This window comes from Leucoraja erinacea, chromosome 33 (genome assembly GCF_028641065.1).
Source record: "Leucoraja erinacea ecotype New England chromosome 33, Leri_hhj_1, whole genome shotgun sequence".
NCBI lineage: Eukaryota > Metazoa > Chordata > Chondrichthyes > Rajiformes > Rajidae > Leucoraja > Leucoraja erinaceus.
In genome coordinates this window covers 9,576,479-9,596,933 of record NC_073409.1, presented here as the reverse complement: position 1 = coordinate 9,596,933, position 20,455 = coordinate 9,576,479, and the positions used below count along the sequence as shown (strand labels likewise).

Here is a 20,455-nt window from a genome sequence, read left to right as displayed (position 1 = left end):
CTGGTTGTGACCCAATCATCACCATCGTCCATCATGCTCCAACTAAACCAGTAACATTGATGCAGATCAACTGGCTCGCACAGAGCCAGTCTTTGTTTGGAATATTTAAACGATGCGAGTATGCAGAAAAACTGACGATTGGTTGCGATTTATATGTTAGATGTTCTATGCGCACACAAACACTGCATATAATTTCAAAGTTATTGGCTGAACGGAAATACTTTTTTTAAAAGCAGCCTTCCGAGCATCTCAAACTGCTGGAGGGTCGCGACCCAAAACATCACCCATCCTTTTTCTTCAGAGGTGCTGCCTGACCCGCCGAGTTACTCCAGCACTTTGTGTCTATCTTCGGTATAAACCAGCATCTGCAGTTCCTTGTGTTCAAGAAGGAATTGCAGATGCTGGAAGATCGAAGGTACACAAAATTGCTGGAGAAACTCCGCGGGTGCAGCAACATCCATGGAGCGAAGGAAATAGGCGACGTTTCGGGCCGAAACCCTTCTTCAGACCCTGAAGTCTGCAGTCTGAAGAAGGGTTGCGCATGCGACCAATGACCGCCGGCGCTTCAAATTCACATCAGTGTCCCTTGAAACGTCGCCTATTTCCTTCGTCCATAGATGCTGAATGCTAATCCCCAGCTCAGAGAGCTGTTCTCCACAGCGTTAAATTTTCACGGTGCATCTGTGCGGTAACAGTACGGCATTCCTTTCCGCACACGTTAAAGCGCTTTACATTTGAAGTGTGGCCACTATTTTAATGAATGAACCCTGACAGTCAACTTGCGCACAGAGAAATCTCAAAATAGCGACTAAAAATGTTGACGGAGGGGAATATTTTGGAAATGGTTTTTGTCTGAAAGAGGTCAAGTTTCGCATTTGTATATTGTGTTGTACTCCACAGTGGCAACCCTCCTTTGATCAGTTGAAACAGTGACAGAGAAGGAACGTAAATGCTGCCTGGATGAAGAAGGCTTTGCGTCCAGCTGAGTCTATCTTCAAAGGACTGACCAGGACTGCCTCTCTCTCTCTCCCTCCCTCTCACACAGGCATGACTGGAGGAACAGGGACACGAACCATTCTTCAGGCTGCCTTTGTCTCTCGGAAACAACAGCTCCCACCCCAACAGCGCTCCTTCAGTGAAGGGCCGGCCGAGAACTGTGCAAGTCTCTGGGGTAGGATTTAAACCCACAACCTTATGAGTCAGTGGCAAAACTGCAACCGGAGAGAGAGTTGGGACGTGACTGCAACAACCGAGTTCCTCATGTCATGGCTGCGCATGCGACCAATGACCGCCGGCGCTTCAAATTCACATCAGTGTCAAAACTTGAAAGATATTTGTTTGGTTTCATTCGTCAACACAGAACACGGGTCCTTCCATCGGTGAGCGCACTCGGTGAATGCTAATCCCAGAATCAGCTCAGACCTGTGGTCCTCCAGCGTTAGTGCAGGTCCCTTTGGGCAATGCAGATACTGTACCCGGTGCTGCTGTCTACAAACTTGGAAGCGCTGTACAAACTTGGAAGCGCTGTCCGGCTTGTTTCAGCGTTTGTATTCAAGCGGAAAATATTTTTTTTAATACTTTTTTTTAAAGTTCAAGAGACCGTAAAAGCTCAATGGAAATCAACGGAAGTTAAGATTCTTTGGAGGATTGCTGAAGAATTCGGCTTTGATTCCAAAAGATTCAGCGCCCGGCAGCAAAGCCAAAAACAATGCGAGACTGGGCTGATTTAACACGTTCCGCTTTCTCGCTGCCAACAGGTGACGCTAATTGCATCATTTCAAATCCGTGGCAATTGAACAGAGAAAACCTGATAACGATTCTGAAGTACAATATTAACCCGTCTTCCACAGATATGAGCAGGTTTTATTGAATTTCTAAGGGAGTTATCCTGGACAAATGCTCCAATCTGCAGCCACCTTGTAAAGGTAATAAAACGAGGCACAGATCTCGTACTTTGCAATGAAATCATATGTGGTGCAAAATCATTCCAGCTCTCCACAATAACCTTCGCATCTCTCCGCTGGGATAAACACCGACTAATTATTTGGGTTGTTTAGTTAGAAGAGAAACATCTGAGGTATGTGGTTTTCAAATAGACTTCTGTATTAGAAATATTTATTAAATCATCCGAAAATCAGTTTCACTTTATCAGCCATTTTCAGTGTGGAATTTTGCACGGGAATCCCTGCAGATCACTCCTTTCTCCTCGCCCTCTCTGAGCCGGGAGCACCTTTGTTCGGCTGTCAATACAGTGACACTAGATGCTGCTGGCGGGAATCGTCTTCCGGGCAGAACTTTACAAAGTCTTCCTCTTCATGCTGCACCAATTAGCCTGAATACCGAGGTACGTGCTCTCCTTTTTCATTTGCAATGTTCCTGTTTGTGACGGCGTTTGTGTTTTTATTATGTAAACACAGCGGATGTCAGACATCAACTTTAAGCAGCCCGCTCCGTGCGTGCAATGTACTGCTGTCATTCTATGTTAGCATTCTAATGCAATATCCGAACTCCACGGAAACAGTCGGAACGTGATTTTCTTTTAAACTAACGTCAGTAAAATATAGATGCTCAAACCATAATTGGACCACAGTGCAGCGTGAAAAAAGCTACAATTAGTTATCGTTTTAAATCTGCTGATGTCACCGTTAAATTCAATAACAAATGAAACATTGTCGATAATTCCTGTTTACCTCGTGATCTTGCCGTCTTAAAAATACACCAGAGTGGAACAATTTCCAATCCGCTAATTAAATCTGGGTGTAACGGGACTGTCCTGGTATGTGGCCTTTCTGGTGTTAAACAATCGCGGCAAACGAGTAGAATTTCAACGTGGATTCCCGTTTCATTAATTAGACCATCAGAGCCTCCAAAAGAGCCTCGAGAAGCAACTGTAAATTAACACTCAGTCTACCAGCCTTGTAAACACGAGGATTACTTCACCGGGTTGTCAGTATTGCTGATATCATATTCGGATACACGGAGCAAGATTGACTGCATATTGTGTCAGCGTAAATTGTGAGAGATACTTCCTCTGAAAGCTGAAATTACGTCCCAGGCAATGCAATGCAAAGGCCATGATCAATTCACGAAACATTGCCACCAAGACGCGTCAACACACTTAGACTCTCGTCGCTTTCATATGGAAGTACGTGCTTTATATTTGGGATTTTATTGATAATAGATAGATAAGTAAATTAGATGGTACACAAAAATGCTGGAGAAACTCAGCGGGTGCACCCGCTGAGTATCTCCAGCATTTTTGTGTACCTTCGATATTCCAGCATCTGCAGTTCCTTCTTAAACATATTAAGTAAATTAGATGGTGAATAAATACCAGGAAATTAAAATTCTTCGTTGCGTGTGCAGAAATAATTTCAGATGTGAGCTTGTGGGAGTCATTATCGAAGTGCACATTTCTTGACAAACTTGTTGGGATAATATAATCTGATTAGCAACAGAATAAACTTGAAGGTTCAATTCTTAGGTTGTTTTCTGTTTAAATGAATGAAACACCCCGTGGGTGAATAAATGACAGAACATGAAAACCTATACTTGGCAGCAGACAATCTCGGTATGACTTCTGTGACTTGAGAGAATAAATATAGTTTCTGGCGACATATCCCAAGCTCCAATTTGTCCATCTGCATTTTAAAGGACCATGACAATGTTTCCCAGATACATTACTTAAACGGGTTCATAGATACGAATGGACTGCCCTTTAACGCAATGTTTGGTGGGTTCTCTTTTGCTGATGATTATAATAAACATTTCTCTGCCGCCTTAGAGCAAATTATATAGCAGAGTGGTTTGCGGTTTTCCTGTGGTTTAAAGACCGTTGTTCAGATTGAAGTAGAAATCAAACATTAATATGGATTGAATGCAAACACGTTATTGATATACTTTCATCTCCTCTACACAATATTTAAAGATTGTCTGAATGGGACCAGACCCGAAACGTTGTCTGCTTATTCCCTCCATGGATGCTGCCTGATCTGCTGAATTCCTCCAACACTTTGTGTTTTACTCAAGATTCCAGCATCTACAGTTTCTTGTGCCTCCAATCTAGGAATTGTCTACTGCATGAAATTGCAAATTGCCAGGTTAATGTAGATATTAACTGTCATATCTAAGTACTTTTCAATTAGTTATGGTTTAAACTAGTTAGAAGATAATCTAAATTGAACAGCACTTATCACATTTATTTGCACACTGATATTCTCTATCATAAAAAGCATTTTCATACAGGAAAAAAAAGCACCTCCCACGACTTTCGGGCATCTCAAAGGCTTCACGGCCATTGAAACAAATTATCAGATTATTTTCTTGAGAGATGTGATGTGATATTTTAGATTAACGAGCTACGTTGTGCCATGTAATTGACAATAATTATATACGGAGTTACAGCTGACATTGATCCTCATCCTGACACAATTTGGTAGTCCCGTATCTTTCGTCTGTCAACTGAGGTCACAGCAAACTATGCAGTGCCGTTTAGTTTACCGGAAGGCCATTCCTGTTAAAACGGACATTATCTCTCACCAATAGAACACCTTAAAATAGGCAACGTTTCGGGCCGAAACCCTTCTTCAGATTGTCTGAAGAGGGTTTCGGCCCGAAACGTTGCCTATTTCCTTCGCTCCATAGATGCTGCTGCACCCGCTGAGTTTCTCCAGCATTTTTGTCTAACTTCGATTTTCCAGCATCTGCGGTTCCTTCTTAAACACCTTAAAATAGTTGCATTTAGCATTTCAGTGGATGAAATATCGGGATATTAAAGTTGCTGGGTAAACTCAACCGATAAAGAGTTGGACCTAGAAACAGAGGGAATTAATGTGCATGGGAACTGTTATTTTTTAAATGTTCATGATAGTTTGTTTTTATTTATATTACTTTGCCTTTTCGTGTGAAAGAATTTTCCACGAATAGCTATGGGGCTGTGGTTTCAACAGATGAGGGGCGGGGCGGGTGGCTTTTTAACCCTGTCTTGCCGCTGGAACCGGGTGCTTTGTGTCAAAGGTTCCCAGCGGCGGTGACCTGGGCATGCGGCGCTGCCGTCTGATAGCTCGGAGCTGCAGCAGCCGCTGCTCTGCCTCCACCCCGAACCGATTTTGTGGGATGAAAGAACAGGGGATCTTGGGAAAGGCTGGATGGTGCCCGAACTTCCGTTTTTTTGTTTGCCGGCAGGATTTCAATACAATTGTAGTGTATTTGAACCCAGTTGAGAGCAACGTGCAAAGACCTATGTAATCCTCTTCAGTGGGTCAACTAAATGGCGCGGGTCCGACAAATGGCACATGTTGCTTTCTGTGTTAGATGTGATGGCCCTCCATAAATCTTTCTAACTTCAGTTCGATTCATCGCCTCCCCTTCCGCTACCTTTCGATCGCGTGGGGATTGCCGAGTCCAGCGGCGAACGATTAAAACTGAGCATAAAACCGCGAAAATCATGAATGAACGCAGGTTTGTGTCAAGAAAACTGGTGCTAGTTTCTACATTTGGGTTTTTGTTAATTCGATCTCTTTTCAATCTCGAGTATTTTTGTGGTGATTGTTATTAAACCAAATCAGATTTAGAAATCCCACACTCTTAATTAAAATTACATTCATATCGCCATCATGTTTGAGTGTCCCATTAAATTGAAAGTAAGATATGGTGTGACTGACACAAGAGACTGCAGATGCTGGAATCTTGAGTGAAAAGCATACTGTTGGATATCTTGTTGAGTTCGGACATATGTAAATGACAAAAATAAACATTAATTCCAACTAAGTATGAATAATTCAACGCGTTAGTTATTGTTAATATGATAAAGCGATTTCCTTTCTAAAGGCATTAATTAATTCCAAGGATTGTCTCGTTTGTCCAGATATAGCTTTGATCTTCCAATGTCTATGACAATGAAATAGTTTCACACAAGCCACGATTCCAGACAATGCACAATTAAAATTATTCCAAGTTTAAAAACTGTGTAGCCTATCTTTATCAACATGAGCAGTTGCATAGTTTTTAAGTAACATTATTACCACTGCCATCTATTTGTTGATATGGTTCTGTTCTCTTCGACTGATGCCAGTTATTTCGAAGTCATTAAAGATTGCCTCCAGGATGAATATATATATGTGTGTGTATATTGGCCTCCGTACTACAGGAAGATAACATCTGACTGACCATGCGTGTAATTCGACCCCATCAACTAATCCGCCGTCAATCAACTACAGGGGGAAACATACCGCTGCCTACTCCGCGCAAACAAAGGATCCTTCGCACTCATTATCATTCTTTTTTTGTAATCTCAACATCCACCAAGATGCAAGTGTAAGCATTAGATTGCACACTGCATAGTCTGTCTCCTGCAGAGAAGGGCAGGCAAGGAAGGTACATGATTGCACAAGCGGCAGCAGCTCGGAGGGATACAGCGTCCTCACACGGCGTGGTGACGCGGCTCAGCCCTCTCACTCAGTTACCCCCCCCCCCCCCCCCCCAAAGAAAAGTCCGCGAGGGATCGGCGGTTGCGGAGGGCGAGGGTTGAGGCCGCCTCACGCGCCCACTCGCTCCCGCGCTCCCGCCCGCCCAGCCCTGTTAGTGGAGGCCCGCACGGTGGCCGATCGCGGGGTGGGGGAGTCGAAGCCCTCACCCGAGAGCGGCGCCGCTGGAGGTTGGATGTTTGACGGAGTGGGGGGGAGGAGAGGAGAGGGGAGGGGGGCGGACACGGACAAAGTTGAGGCGGCAGGGAGGGAGCTGGAGCCTGGGCCTCGGGAGGGCAAGAGCAGGGTAACTGGGAGGCCGGGCCGGGCCGGGCCGGGGGAGAGGCACCGTCGGCTGCAAACGTCGCCCGGTGCCCGGTGCCCTCCCCGGGAGAGCGGGGCGGCCGCAGCTCCGCTTAAACCCTCAGAAAGAGGGGGAACATCTGTGTAGGAGTTCGCCCCCGCGGAGCAAACACTGCTGGAGGCTGCTCTACACTAAACTTAATACTGGTGATTTACCCTCTTAAAAACACTTACATGGGGTTTGCCAGTCGAGGTTAACTCGTCTTTGTCATGTGGAATGTTAGCAGATTGCCTGTCATTTAGGGTAAAGTAACTTATACTTTTGTGGTTGAGAAGGGACGCACTTTCTTTATGTGGTTGGAGTCTGATGCAGACTTTTACTTGTTCAGGAAGTTCCCTCCAGTCTTATTTGTTAAGAGAGTTGGAATCGTGGATTTAAACTCTTTGCTCCATTCTTCTGATCCTCGCATCCCTGCAAACTTTTAGAGCATTTGTTGGCTTTTTAAAAATATATATATACAACTAAATGCATTGTTTTTAAATAACGTGGGTTCCTGTGTTTTGTTCGTAGGTTTAGTGAGAAGAATTCAAGATGAATCCACAGCAGCGGATGGCCGCTATAGGAACGGACAAGGAATTGAGCGATCTGCTGGATTTTAGTGCGGTACGATGCTTGAAGGCTTTATCTTTAACATGTTTTGCCCATCACACAAACCATGTGAAAGCATATGGTATTGCCAGGATCCAGTTTAGTCGCAAAGGAGCTCTTGAAGTTTTACATTATGTCTAGACTTCAAGTCCAGTAGTTTCACAGGGATAGATTCACTTGGAAAGTGCTACAATTTTTAGTGACGTTCAGCACACGTTTAATTTTTGGGTTAGCACTGAATTAACTTAGAATGTTTTCTCCTTGCCTAAAGTTGTCTGACGATGCTTTGACTAGCTCCAGCTTTCACCTGATCAGTATTGTTAGATTGGTGGAAATGGCAAATACATTGTTATTTAAATCGCACAGTACTATGTTTTTATTAGAAGTCGCTCTTCATCAGTTTTGTAATTTCTGGTCCTGATGATCTGTAAAGGCAATCCTTGCAATATGTTGTAATTGGTATTAATTATAAAAAATGTAATTACATCACAGTCCTTGTTTCAATCGCAAATACAGATTTTGTGTATTGCATTATCTTTTTAAATGGGTTTAGATGTATTAAACCACAAGAGTAAACTCATTAATCTCAATGTCTTTTTATAGATGTTTTCTCCTCCTGTTAATAGTGGGAAAAATGGACCAACTACACTTGCAAGCAGCCAGTTTGGTGGCTCGGGTAAGATTTAAATACCGTCTATAATAAGTATTTTGAAATGGTTTTATTAAGAGACATCTATTTTTCTAATTGTATGTCATGGATGTATACCTCCTTTTGGAGGTTTGTTAGTGCTGACATGTTCTGAATGCTGGTACTTTAAATGTCTTATTTTTCAAGTCTTCATCTTAAGCCACAGTGAAGACGAGTGGGGAGATGTTAAGCCTTTTGGGGTTAATCATAAATCTTTGGAGGTTTTAAGGATTAGTGCAGAGATAAGTAATATGGTCTGCTATTTACGGTTTCAGGAAGCGTGGATTGAAAATGAAATACTGTTCAGTTTGTGAAATTAAAACTGAAAGGTTTTATGAAATGGGTATTACATTTTGATATGTAGGATTAAGCTGAATTTATTCCGTCAAAAATTGAATTATCCCATATACTAATGGTTATTAATTATGTGTACGTTTTGTAATAATGTTTCCTTGGGTAATGTCAGAGGCCAGATAGTAGACTTGTGTTTCACAATCTAACATTAAAAAAGAATTGCAAAAAGGACCAAAAGCTCTCTATCTATGTTATGTTGAGCCCCCCCCCCCCCCCCCCCCCCCCCCCCCCCGATTTTTGGTTGTCTTGGCGTTTTTCACTGAGAGATGTGTGACAAGTTGTCAGAGGTTTATGTGGTCGGGTCAATAAAGAAGATTTCTTTTAAGCATACTTTTAAGTGTAAAATGGGGAAATGAAACAGTTTTGGATAAGTAATTTGTCTACATGGTTTGCTCTCTTTAAATATGTTTAACTATGGAATATGCATCTTTGTCGGCAGTTTTTTGATTTTTGAATGTTGGATAATTTTATTGGTATTGGATAATTTTAATTTTTCACTTTGTATATATCTTTTGTTTCTGACTGTGCATTTTGATTCAAGTTTACCAAAACTAGTCCAAATTTGAAACGTTATACTGTATTGCCTAAATTTTAAGGAAAAATAAATAAATCTATGGTAATATTCCATTTATTTAATTGAATTAAATATTGAGTATCAAGGAGAAAATAGTGATTTTCAAAAAACTAGTTGCATATGTGAATAAAACAGCAATTTAATTAGGCATTTAAACGTATGGATTCTTGCTTTATTTACATGTCATCTAAATGTAATCATACATTTCTGTTCTGGGGCTGCTGGGTTAAAGTTAATGAATTTTTGGTTGATTTTACAAAATTGTCTTATAAATGATGATTTTACAAATTTCCTTGAGTCTTGTGCAGGTTATTAATCTTTCATATATTGTTCTTAATAACCAGGTCATGTAGACATGTCTCACTGAATGAAGATTGAGAGTACAAAGATGTTTATTTGGAAACATTTGAAATGCAGTCTCACTTGCACACCTTGACGTTGTTTTTTTTGACCAGTTATTGCTCAACTAACCTGGATGCCATTTACTTGCTTCAATATTCTGTTTTTAAGTCCTCATGCCAATATCATTGTTGGCTGTGTATCATTTAGTAAATTCTTGTGAGGCAGCAGGTTGTGGCTTCGGGACTTATTTTGGAGACTGGCAAAGAAATCCAAATTGACATGAGAATAGTATGGTGGAAACAAATAGCGGTCAGGCGACATTTGAAATGTTAACTGTTTCTATTTCTTCAGATGTGCTAAGATCTGCTGAATCTTTGTAGTGTTTTTTATTTATTTCAATTTTTCAGCATGTACAATTTTTAGAGGGACACATTGGTGTAGTACCATGAGAGTGCTGCACTGTTGGAGTTGATCTCTTTTGGATGAGATTTAAGTTCTCCAACTGTACAATTATACATTGCTCAGATTATATAAATATTTTCCATGGATTCCATCTCATTGGTATAGTTGTGACGTAAAAACCCCCCAGAAATGGTATGTTTTGTCTATTGGTGTTGGAGAAAGGGTGTCTCTGTACTTCACAGTGGCATTTGAGTCAACTAGCATCCCCCCCCCCCCCCCCCCCCTTGATTGATTTATTATCCCCTCCATTTCCCTCTCAATTTAATGATGGCTACAAGAATGTAAAACATTGATGCCTGTAAATTGTTGAGCTTTCTGTCATGGAATTGGATTTTTTGTAAATGTAATGGGTCTGACTCACTTGGCGATTTAATAAATGTTTTTTTAGGCAACTGCTGGTGATTGTCATAGTCGTAGCAGGTCGCTGAAAACCCGGCACCAACCTACGTCATCCTGGCGACAACCTACGGCAGCACTTACGTCAAGCTATGCTCATTGGCGTCAAATCACTGTCGGCAAAAAAATTTCAACTTGTTGAAAATTTTGCGGCGACCAAAAAAGACGTCACAACTTTTTGCGCGACTGAGGAGACTACTCCCACCAATCATGCGACGACAAACTAGTCACCTGTAGTTGCATAAAAAATCGCCTAAGTGGGACAGGCCCATAACAGTTTTCAATTGTACACAAATCAGGAGGCTTGAAAGAGTGAATAACGGAATAGAAAAGGTTTGAGGGCAGGTTTTCGGTCACAGCTTTTTTTGGCTGATATATTTGCATTTTGCATATTTACTGGTGCACAGTTGCGTCTAATTCCATAAGTATTTAACAACATTTGTGAGAGTAAAATAGTTTATTAAAAATCTTAACAAGATCAAATTTAGTCCATATGGTAGCAAAATATTGCATGATCATTGTTCACAGTTTGCAATTTAAAAGTGAAAGATATTTTGCCGATTCAATGTAAAATGAAATTACAGAAATCGCTTTTGATGACCGCAGTTAACAGTATACCTTGCTAAGCATCTTTAGCTTTGAACTTTGAAATTTTTGTGTAACATTTTAATTCTTTTTAATTCATCGTTTGCGGTGATGAGAAGCTTGTGTGTTTTTTGGGTGAGTAAGCCGAGGGAAGATCGCTGAAGATGCTTGAAATTATAGTGCACCAAATCAAAACATACTACATCTTATGGCATGAGTAAGTGGATGTCCAGAGTGCACAGTTTGGAATTGACTGGCAAAATAATCCAGGGATAACAAGAACATCGTCATCAGACACCCTATTTATTGATTATAGCTCTGCCTTCACCAAAATTTGAACTAAATTCCTGGACCTAGGCCTCAGCATCTGCTTCTGTAACTGAATGCTTGACTTTCTCACCTGTAGGCCACAATCAGTAAAGGGCCTGTCCCACTTTCACGACCTAATTCACGACCTCTGCCAAGTTTGCCCATGACTCATACTCGCAGCATGGTCGTCACAAGGTCATAGGAGGTCGTAGGTAGGTCGTAGCAGGCCGTGATGCTAGTCGTAGGTACTCGTGGCATCAAGCAGATCGGGGTGTTTTTCTAGCGTGATGAAAAATGTCCACGAGTAAAAAAGGTTGTGAATTAGGTCGTGAAAGTGGGACAGGACCTTAAGGTTGCGCTGCAAAGCATCCTCTACGATAATTCTCAACACCTGTGCCCCGCAAGCTAGGTCCTCAGCCTTTCACTGTATTCCATGTGCATTCACAAATGTGTGGCCAAATTCTGCTTCAAATAGCCCTTTCCCCTTCCCCATTGACTCCATCTACACGTCAAGTTGCCTCTGGAAAGCAACCAACGTAATCAAGGAACACTTACACCCTTGTCACTCCTCCCTCCCCCTTATGTTAGGCAGGCGGTGCAAAAGACTGAAAGCAACGTACCAGATCCAAGAACAGCTTCTGCTCATGCTATTGTCAGAATTTTGAACAGACCGCTCATGCTAAGGATAAATTCCTAATCAACCTCGTTGTGGCCCTTGCGTTTATTATCTGCACTTTCTTTGTGGCTTGATCATTATATTTCTCTTTTAGTATTAGCTGTTGTACTGTGTGTGGTATGATCACACTTGTGTTTGATCTGCCTGGATAGCACATACAATGCAAAACTTTGTTTTATCTCGGTACTTGTGACAATAATATGGATTCTAGATATTTGTAGTACCGTAAATCTTGAGGTGCCATTAATTATCTTAAATGCTCACAGGAATGCATTTTATACGGTGCTTAGTTTTAAACTAGGTTGTGCAACATATGTTTGCAAATACTTTATTCCCTAAAGCCAGAAAATCTATTTCCAGTCATTGCTTGCAAAGGGAACTGAAGACTGAACTGCATGTATGGAGCATTCCGAATTAAGTATTTGGTGCATTTTAGATGTTTATGGTTCTGCAATGGCATTCCTAATGGAAGTTTAAGTCAGAATTTCATTCATAGCCATTGACCAGAATGTTGTTTATTTTGGTATAGGCAATGGGTTACAGGATTCTGGATTAGGTCGCTTAATATTTTCAGTAGCAAGACATACTTAACGGCATTGTAGATCTTGACAATGTTTCTGTCAACAGTAACTGACTTGAACAGTTAATATTTACCCTTGAAGATTTGTTACTTTTGATAGATTTGATGTAGTTGAAGCAATAGAGGTAGTTAATGGTATAATGAATAGTGGCATTCTTTCACGCAAAGTGGTTTTTATTTTCTCCTCTAAGCTTAAAATTCCAATATTGAAGTACAAAAAGCACATTTGGTTGAGAGTAAGGGTGAAAGAGTTTTTGTTTGCTGGATATATTATTTTCCAATATTGTCCATTGATTTTAACGGTTAACTGGCACCTATAGAATGATACTTTGTACTTTATTGTCATATTATACTATAGGCGCATTGTGTCCCTATTTATCATTTCTGTGTGCCTGATGTTTGTACACTATGGAGTGACTGCAGCCTTGTTGCTTCCAATGAAAGTACTACGATTGTAACAAATGATTTTTAAATTCCTGCTTCCTCATCTCCACACCAATAGTGATCTGTATGGCTTGATGCCTGAACAAATCTTTCATTGGGAATGGAGTGGAAGGAAATCCTGGTAGTTACATGTTCTTGGCATGTTTTAATTTTGATAGAGTGGAGTTGGTTTATGGTGATATACTTTATTATCTATCAATCAGAAGAAAGATGTTTGATACAAATCCAAGAAGAATTCCATTAGTTCTGGACTTTATCTTCAGTTCATTTTTATACTGAGTTGCATGATTTCCTATAGTGAAGGGAACAGTCTGCATCTGTTCAGCTGGGGTGAAATTTTCACCTTTTCACATTTTCATTTGTTCAGGACATCACCTATTCCTTTTCTTCAGAGATGCTGTCTGACCTGCTGAGTTACTCCAGCATTTTGTGCCTATGTCATTTTCAGAAATTGGTAATTGAGCAAACCAGGTTCAAGAGAGGCAGAACTAGTTTCTTTATACAAGGATTGGTAAGCAGTATACTACCATTGCCTTTTCCTGACTGGAAAGGAGTAATTTGAAGATCAAACAAACACAAAACGATGGTTTACTGGGCAGCTCTGCTTCCTAGTCGTGCACTACCTATTGTGGGTACAGGACCACCACCAATTTCCCCAGCAAACTTGGTTCCAGAGCCTTTCTGGATTATCCGTTTTATCATACCATCAGAGATCATGGTCTTTGGGAGGAGTCCAACAGTCCCGGAATGGTCCTCCAAGGGGCCATGATACCGGCCTGCAAAGTTGGCCTCTGAAGTTGGCGATGGGAATGGATCTACTGGCTCCGGCCGAGCCAGGCACTGTTTTTTTTGGGGGAGTGGGGGGAGGGGCAAGGTATGTTCTTGTAATTTTGTTCGGATTAAAGGAGGTGCCGGACCACCTGTTGCCAGAAAATTGTAAGTGGGCCAAAACCTGGAAACACTGGGGTGATTTTCCCCTATGTTACATCTGCAAAAGCCTTTAAATCCACTGTAGAATAAGCAGTCTAATGTCTTCTCCCAAGCCAGTGATCATAGCATTTAAGCCTGAATTACATTAACTTGGTTTCAATGGGCAGGTATTTATTTAGTGCAAGACTTCTGAAAGCCACCTCCCCTTTTGAGCTTATCATAGCAAGCAGTTATCAAGTTGATAGAATAAATTATTCAGGGTTGCTCTTGGTTACAGGTAATGTCCCTTATTGACTCCTGCCAAGCACTCAACTGGAAATCGAGAAATATTCTTGTTCTGTAACCATACTTTGTAAAAGTGCCATGAATTGGGTAATTGCAAATGGAGAAAGAACAGAATTGGACAAATGCAGGGATCTGTCCATATATATTGTGCTTTGCTTCAAAGTGGGTTCAATATTCTTAAATTTGGTATTTTGTAAGTTGCTTTTAGTAGAACTTTCCTTTTAAATGCTTTTTTTTGTTTGGTAACCTCATGGAGTTGCCTATTGGGCTTTTGCATCACCTTTAAGATGTCCAATGCGTGTTATTTAATTAGTAGTTTATTTTTGGGTGACCAGCTGACCTTTTTAACAAGTGTCCTGCTTAATTCTTTGGAAGATATCATTGACAATTGCTGCCTCTTTGAATGACTGGCTGGTTTTGAAATGTTTGAGTTTGGGCATCATTTGTGTGTCATAGATCATTTCAATCATTCTCACTGAGGAGCATGTTTCCATAGCAATTGTGATCTATGGAAAGGAAGTGATGCCTTGGGAAGCTGCAGAATCGTTTACGTTCCTCTATGTGGAAAGATTTGTCTGATTGCATATAAAAGATTAATTTAATGTTGGAAATAGGCATTCAACTTTAAATATGGTTTAATGTTTGCCTTAAATGGTGTGTCTGTTCCTTGCAAATGTTTCCCCATATTTAAAAAAAATATTACTTGCAGATTAGTTTATAATGAGTGGAATTGTTGATTAACGACAGCTATAGCAAATTTAAACAACTCTCAATACTACTTGGTAGTGCAAACTAGATCACCTTTCAGGGAAGGGATACATTGAGCAGAACACTCAGTAGCTAAAGTGTATTTTTTAATAAGATCATGTCATAACATATTTTTTGTCTAGTCATGGTAATCTTACACACCCTTGTTTGCATGTATCTCCGCTTTAACAATATTCAAAGACTAGCCCCTGCAATTTGCTCAACTCTTATGAAGAAATGTAATCTCTTTTTAATGGAAGACCTCATTTTTGGATTCTCCCGAGAAGGAAATATCCTCCCAACATTTACATGACCTTCTTGTTTTGGTCATTCGCTGTTGCTCTTCGAAACAAAATGAAAACTTAGCCTATTCAAGCTTTACTCATTAGACAACTCGCCCACTCCAGATACTAGTATGGTAAGCTTGCTCTGAAGTCCTTCCAGCTCATTATGTTTTTCCCTCCATGAGACCATGATGTACACAGTACTCCAGACGTAGTTTCCAAGATGAAAGGCAAGCCCTCTTACTTATTTATTGCTCATAGAATTGAATACATGAGAACATTGTGGCTTTTCTAATTACTTGCTGGGGCTTCATACTGACACTTTGCAATTTGTTGACTTAAAAAAAAGATCTTCTGCAATCTCTTGCCATTGAGATAAAATGCTGCTGCTTTTCTTGTCGAGATGGACAGTTTCATATTTTCCCGCGTTATACCCAATTTACCTCGTCTTTGCTCCTCACTTGATTAGTGAGCACAGGGATAAATGTCCCCCTGCAGCAGTATAAGATTTACTTGGTTCTAAATTTGGCTTTGCTAATGCATTTGCACTTTGTGCTAAGGAAAGAAGCTACTTTAACGGTTTTATTACACGAAAAAAGAAGCTGAGTCTGCAGCATAAGGAAAATTGCCAGTTGACATTTTGGGTCTGAAAGGCAAATTTGGTAACTTCATGCTGTTTTCAAGTCAGCTTTATGAATTCTGAGTAAATAATATGCCAATATTTGTGCAAGAGACAGCTAAATCAGTGTTTTTGGAGAACACAATTTTAGCAAAATTAATTTGACATTTTTAATAGTTATTCTGATTAATTTTCTATTTTCTGTTTTAATGTTTTGACACTAACATAAATGGAATGTATTGATTCTCTAACTGCATCTCTAAATATTAGTGACTTCCAATCATAAATATGCAATATTTCTGCAATGAAGCATTATTTTTGACTATTGGGTAAAATTATAAATGTCAACTGGCTTTTAAAATTTCATTCAGAAATAGACTTTCTCTCGTAATTCTTCTTAAGGTCCTCCAACCATGATTACAATGATGGATCCTTTTCTCCCCCACCCCAAATAGCAAGAAGCAGAAGATACATTTATCCTTAAGGCAATGGTAAGTCAATCCCATAAATCTTTCAATAGCTTTGAAACTTGGACAAAATGCAAGGAAATGGCTGGAAAAAAAAGACCAGCTGTGCAATTCAACTTCTGTATTTCACTTATTTCGTCTGGGTTTCCAATAATGCCAATTTGCTGAAACAACGTGACAAAATTGGTGAGAAAGAAACTTGCCTGGAAGACTTGCCAATATGCTTTAAAAAAAAAATCTAGTTGCATCTAATTTTGTAACGTATCTCTATGTTCTTGGCATACTAGGATCTGTTTTTACCTGATCTTTCTAATATATCATTCCACATTGATTACTTCTGTGAATTGGAAGGGTCCGATTTATTCCGATTAGCTTTTAGTATGTGGCATTCAGATCACAGCCTATTTCGTTAGATTAATGGCTCCTTCAATTTTGTTATCGCAGAATTGTATATAGTAGGATTGACGCTATAAATGATTTTATTTTTGGTTTGGTGAAGAATTCAAGTAGCTAAATTAAATATTAACCTGAGGCCATAGCATAATCTGGTCTGTTGAAGCTCTCATTGCCTTCCTGTGATAATTGATTATCCAAAGTCTTAAATATCTCCGTGGGTTTCTAAACAAGACTTAAAAAATATGCCAGTTTACTAGTTATGCTCGCATCTATTCGGTACATGGGTCTGAGAATTATTTTCCTTGCCTTTATGAATACAGTTCTGTTCTCATCTAATTTGACATCAAGAGTAACCAGCTAACAGTTTTATTTTGTTTTGCCATGTTACATAGAAACATAGAAACATAGAAATTAGGTGCAGGAGTAGGCCATTCGGCCCTTCGAGCCTGCATCATTCAATATGATCATGGCTGATCATCCAACTCAGTATCCCGTACCTGCCTTCTCTCCATCCCCTTAGCCACAAGGGCCACATCTAACTCCCTCTTATATAGCCAATGAACTGGCCTAACTACCCTCTGTGGCAGAGAGTTCCAGAGATTCACCCTCTCTGTGTGAAAAAAGTTAACTGTACAACTTTTAGGATGTTCATGTTTTAAACATGTGCATTTTTTTTGGTTCTGAATTTGACAGTATGCCCTTAATTAGAATTGACAGTGTCACACCTGAATTCAGAGTGATGGGGGTTGTCATTTACATTCATAATTTAATTATCTAAGCTAGTAATGTAGTAATAGATTGTAACATTCTCATTTTTCAGGATCTCTAACTAGTATCTTCAGTTTATTTGTTTTGTGGAATCTGACCCTCCATGGGATAATTGAAGTAAATGGAGGAAATGGGTTTCACGAAAATGCTGAATGAGAAATGAAGATCATTAAGTAAGGTTAGTTGAAGTAAGTTTTGTGGAAAGCTCACGTAACGCACAAACACTGTCAAAGGCAAGTTGTATAGGATGGGTTCTGTCTATAGATTTCTGTGTAATTTCATTGTCTTGAATGACCTGCACATCAGTTGTAATGGACATAGCTAGATTGTTCTCGTGTGGGCATTTGGGCAAATGTACAATCCTTTTATGGCAAGAAAGGGAAGACAATAGATCAGATTTGATCTCTTGTCTGATTTGATTGATATTAGTTGATGTTTGGGCTGTTGCAATTTCTCAATACCCCCAAGTGATGAAGAGCAGAAAAATGGGAGCTAGTTTCCAGCTGCTTGAGAAGTATCAATGAGTTGGATGACTTCAGGATTCTGCCGAGTGCTGAGTGTGATCTCTGGTTTGCAAAGAAGAGAGTATTTTAAGGAAGAGTCTGCATTTCGATCTTTCTACTCACGGAGTAAAGTCCTTTACTTAAAATTTGAGTGTATATTCATCCATCCAGTTTTTTTTGACTAAAATTACTTTGTAGACTCGTTTGTGGTTAGTATTTTTTAACTTTTAAGATACAAACACTTGGACCAATATTTCATGCTTAAAGTATGATTTCAATACTGAGATACATTCATCAACTAGGTTAAAACAACTGCTGATGCTAGGGGGAAATAAAGCTTTTGTCCCAACTTTCATGTTGGAGTCTCTCGGGGATAATTGTTGCATTCACCATGATCCTTGTATAAGCTTGAGGACTTGGAATGCTACTTAATGCCAAGAAATAACTGTCATTAGATATTGGACAGATTCATTCTTCAAACATTGAGTAAAATTGCAATTTAACTTAGTATAAATTTCCAGCCACTGCCTTGAATCCCAATCTTCTGTCAGTGAAGATCTTCTGTTACAAATGCATACGTATCACCCCTATATGTTAAATGCAGTAAATCCTTTCATGTATTTATATTTAAATGTTTTTAAGTTAAAACGTTTCACTTTTTTGGTTGGAACGCACAGGTGTTCCACTGCCACTGAATCCCAAAATCTTTTGTGGCCTTTCTTAACAAGACTTTTAAGCTATTGGTTCTTTTGCTAATGAGATTATTCAACATAATGCATTTGATCCTCTGGGTGATCAGTGGGGGAGAGATTTAATTTCAAAGTGTGAGGTTATTCAGCAAATTGGCAAAAGTTCAACCTTTTCCACATCTATGTGTTTTGTTTTAAAAGTACGTTGCTGCCTCTACCTTAGTCCCATGGTTCAGGGTGGTAAATCCTAATCTCATGCAAATGAAAGTCTTGGTGCTCTGCAACCTTGCCTGCAAAGTAATCTCCTGGAGTCAATGGGGGGAATATTTAGTTATTGGTGTTCAGTTGTTTATAGAATGTATCCTTATTAAAATTGTTGACTGCGGATGCTGATTTTGTGGTTGAGTTTCAATGCCAGAATAACAAGAGCATTTGCTTTTTTTGGCATTTAATGCTATATTTCCTTGTGAAATATTTTCCAAATGCACCCATTTTAAGGCAAATAAATTGAAGAATGGAATGACTATGGTGGTGATTGGGGCATTAAATGCAACTCGCATGTGTCTCCTCGGTACCCCACAGCTTCAACCTTGTTCTCCCTAGTCGCAACAGATACAGTCCCTCTAGCCCTTGCGTTTCACCCCATCAGCTGTCGCATACAACAGATAATCATTCAAACGGGATACCACCACTAGTCACACCTTCCCATCTCAACCAACTTTCCACCTTCCGCAGAGACCGTTCCCTCCACAACTCCCTGGTTAACTCATCCCATCCCACCCAAACAACCCCGTCCCCAGGTACCTTCCCCTGCAACTGCAGGAGATGCAACAGCTGTCCCAATACTACCTCCCTCAACACTTTCCAGGGACCCAGACAGTCCTTTCAGGTTAGACAGAGGTTCACTTGCACCTCCTTCAACTTCATCTACTGTATCCTTTGTTCAAGATGTGCACTCGTACATCGGCGAGACCAAACGTAGACTGGGCGATTGTTTCGCTGAATACTTTCATTCAGTCTGCCTGGACCAACCTGATCTCCCAGTTGCTAAACACTTTAATTCTCCTTCCCATTCCCACACTGATCTTTCTGTCCGAGGTCTGCTCTATTGTCAGAGTGATGCGAAACGCAAATTGGAGGAATAGCATCTCATATTTCGCTTAGGCAGCCTACAGCCCAGTGGTATGAATATTGATTTCTCCAACTTCAAGTAACCCCCGCATTCCCTCTCTCTCCATTCCTCCCCCACCCAAGTCGTACCAGCTTCTCGTTTTCACCCAACAAGCTGCTAACAATGGCCCGTTTCCTTTATCATTGTTACTTTTTTGCATATCTTTCATTCATTGTTCTACATCTCTCTACATCATCATCTATATCTCCCATTTTCCTTCCCATGACTTTCAGTCTGAAGGAGGGTCTCGACCCGAAACGTCACTCATTCCTTCTCTCCAGAGATGCTGCCTGTCCCGCTGAGGTACTCCAGCTTTTTGGGTCTATCTTCGGTTTAAACCAGCATCTGCAGTTCCTTCTTACCTATAAAACTACAATTGTTATTGTGTTATACTCACAATTTTTCAGGATTTTATAGTGGAAAATGACTGTAGCATTAACAAATGAAATGGAAAGTTGCATGCGAGTTTGCAATTTTATAGTTGATTCATTTTTATACCAGATAATGCTAGATTTTATTCACCAGGAAGGGATTTTTATTTTTTTCCTTGAACATACCACAGTTTTTCATCCTCTGTAATTTTTAATTATTCTAATTTAAAAAAAAAAGCATTTAAGATTATTTTACTTTGGAGTATCCTGGGTTGAATAGTATAATTATGTCCCCCCTCTCGTATATGTTCAGTGTAGATAGTCAACCTGTTCTTCTTTAACTCTTCTCCTGCCCAACCTGCACATTAATTTTTTTGGCAGGCTATGTGCTCATCCAAA

At 40.1% G+C, this 20,455-nt stretch overlaps 1 protein-coding gene across 13 annotated transcripts in view; it reads left to right on the top strand.

Annotated features, from left to right (window-relative positions):
• The first annotated feature begins 5,236 nt into the window (after positions 1-5,236).
• Positions 5,237-20,455, top strand: part of tcf12 (transcription factor 12) — a 141,274-nt gene continuing 126,055 nt past the window's right edge. For 10 of the 13 annotated variants that reach the window (XM_055661239.1, XM_055661235.1, XM_055661238.1 and 7 more), the window contains exons 1-3: positions 6,499-6,655; positions 7,339-7,431; positions 8,020-8,092. In XM_055661239.1, coding sequence (XP_055517214.1) covers positions 7,360-7,431; positions 8,020-8,092 — 145 coding nt within the window. In that variant the 5' untranslated portion in view covers positions 6,499-6,655; positions 7,339-7,359. Of the gene's footprint in view, positions 5,461-6,498; positions 6,656-7,338; positions 7,432-8,019; positions 8,093-17,378; positions 17,501-20,455 lie in introns of those variants that run through there. The other 3 variants (XM_055661230.1, XM_055661244.1, XM_055661234.1) reach the window with 3 other exon arrangements.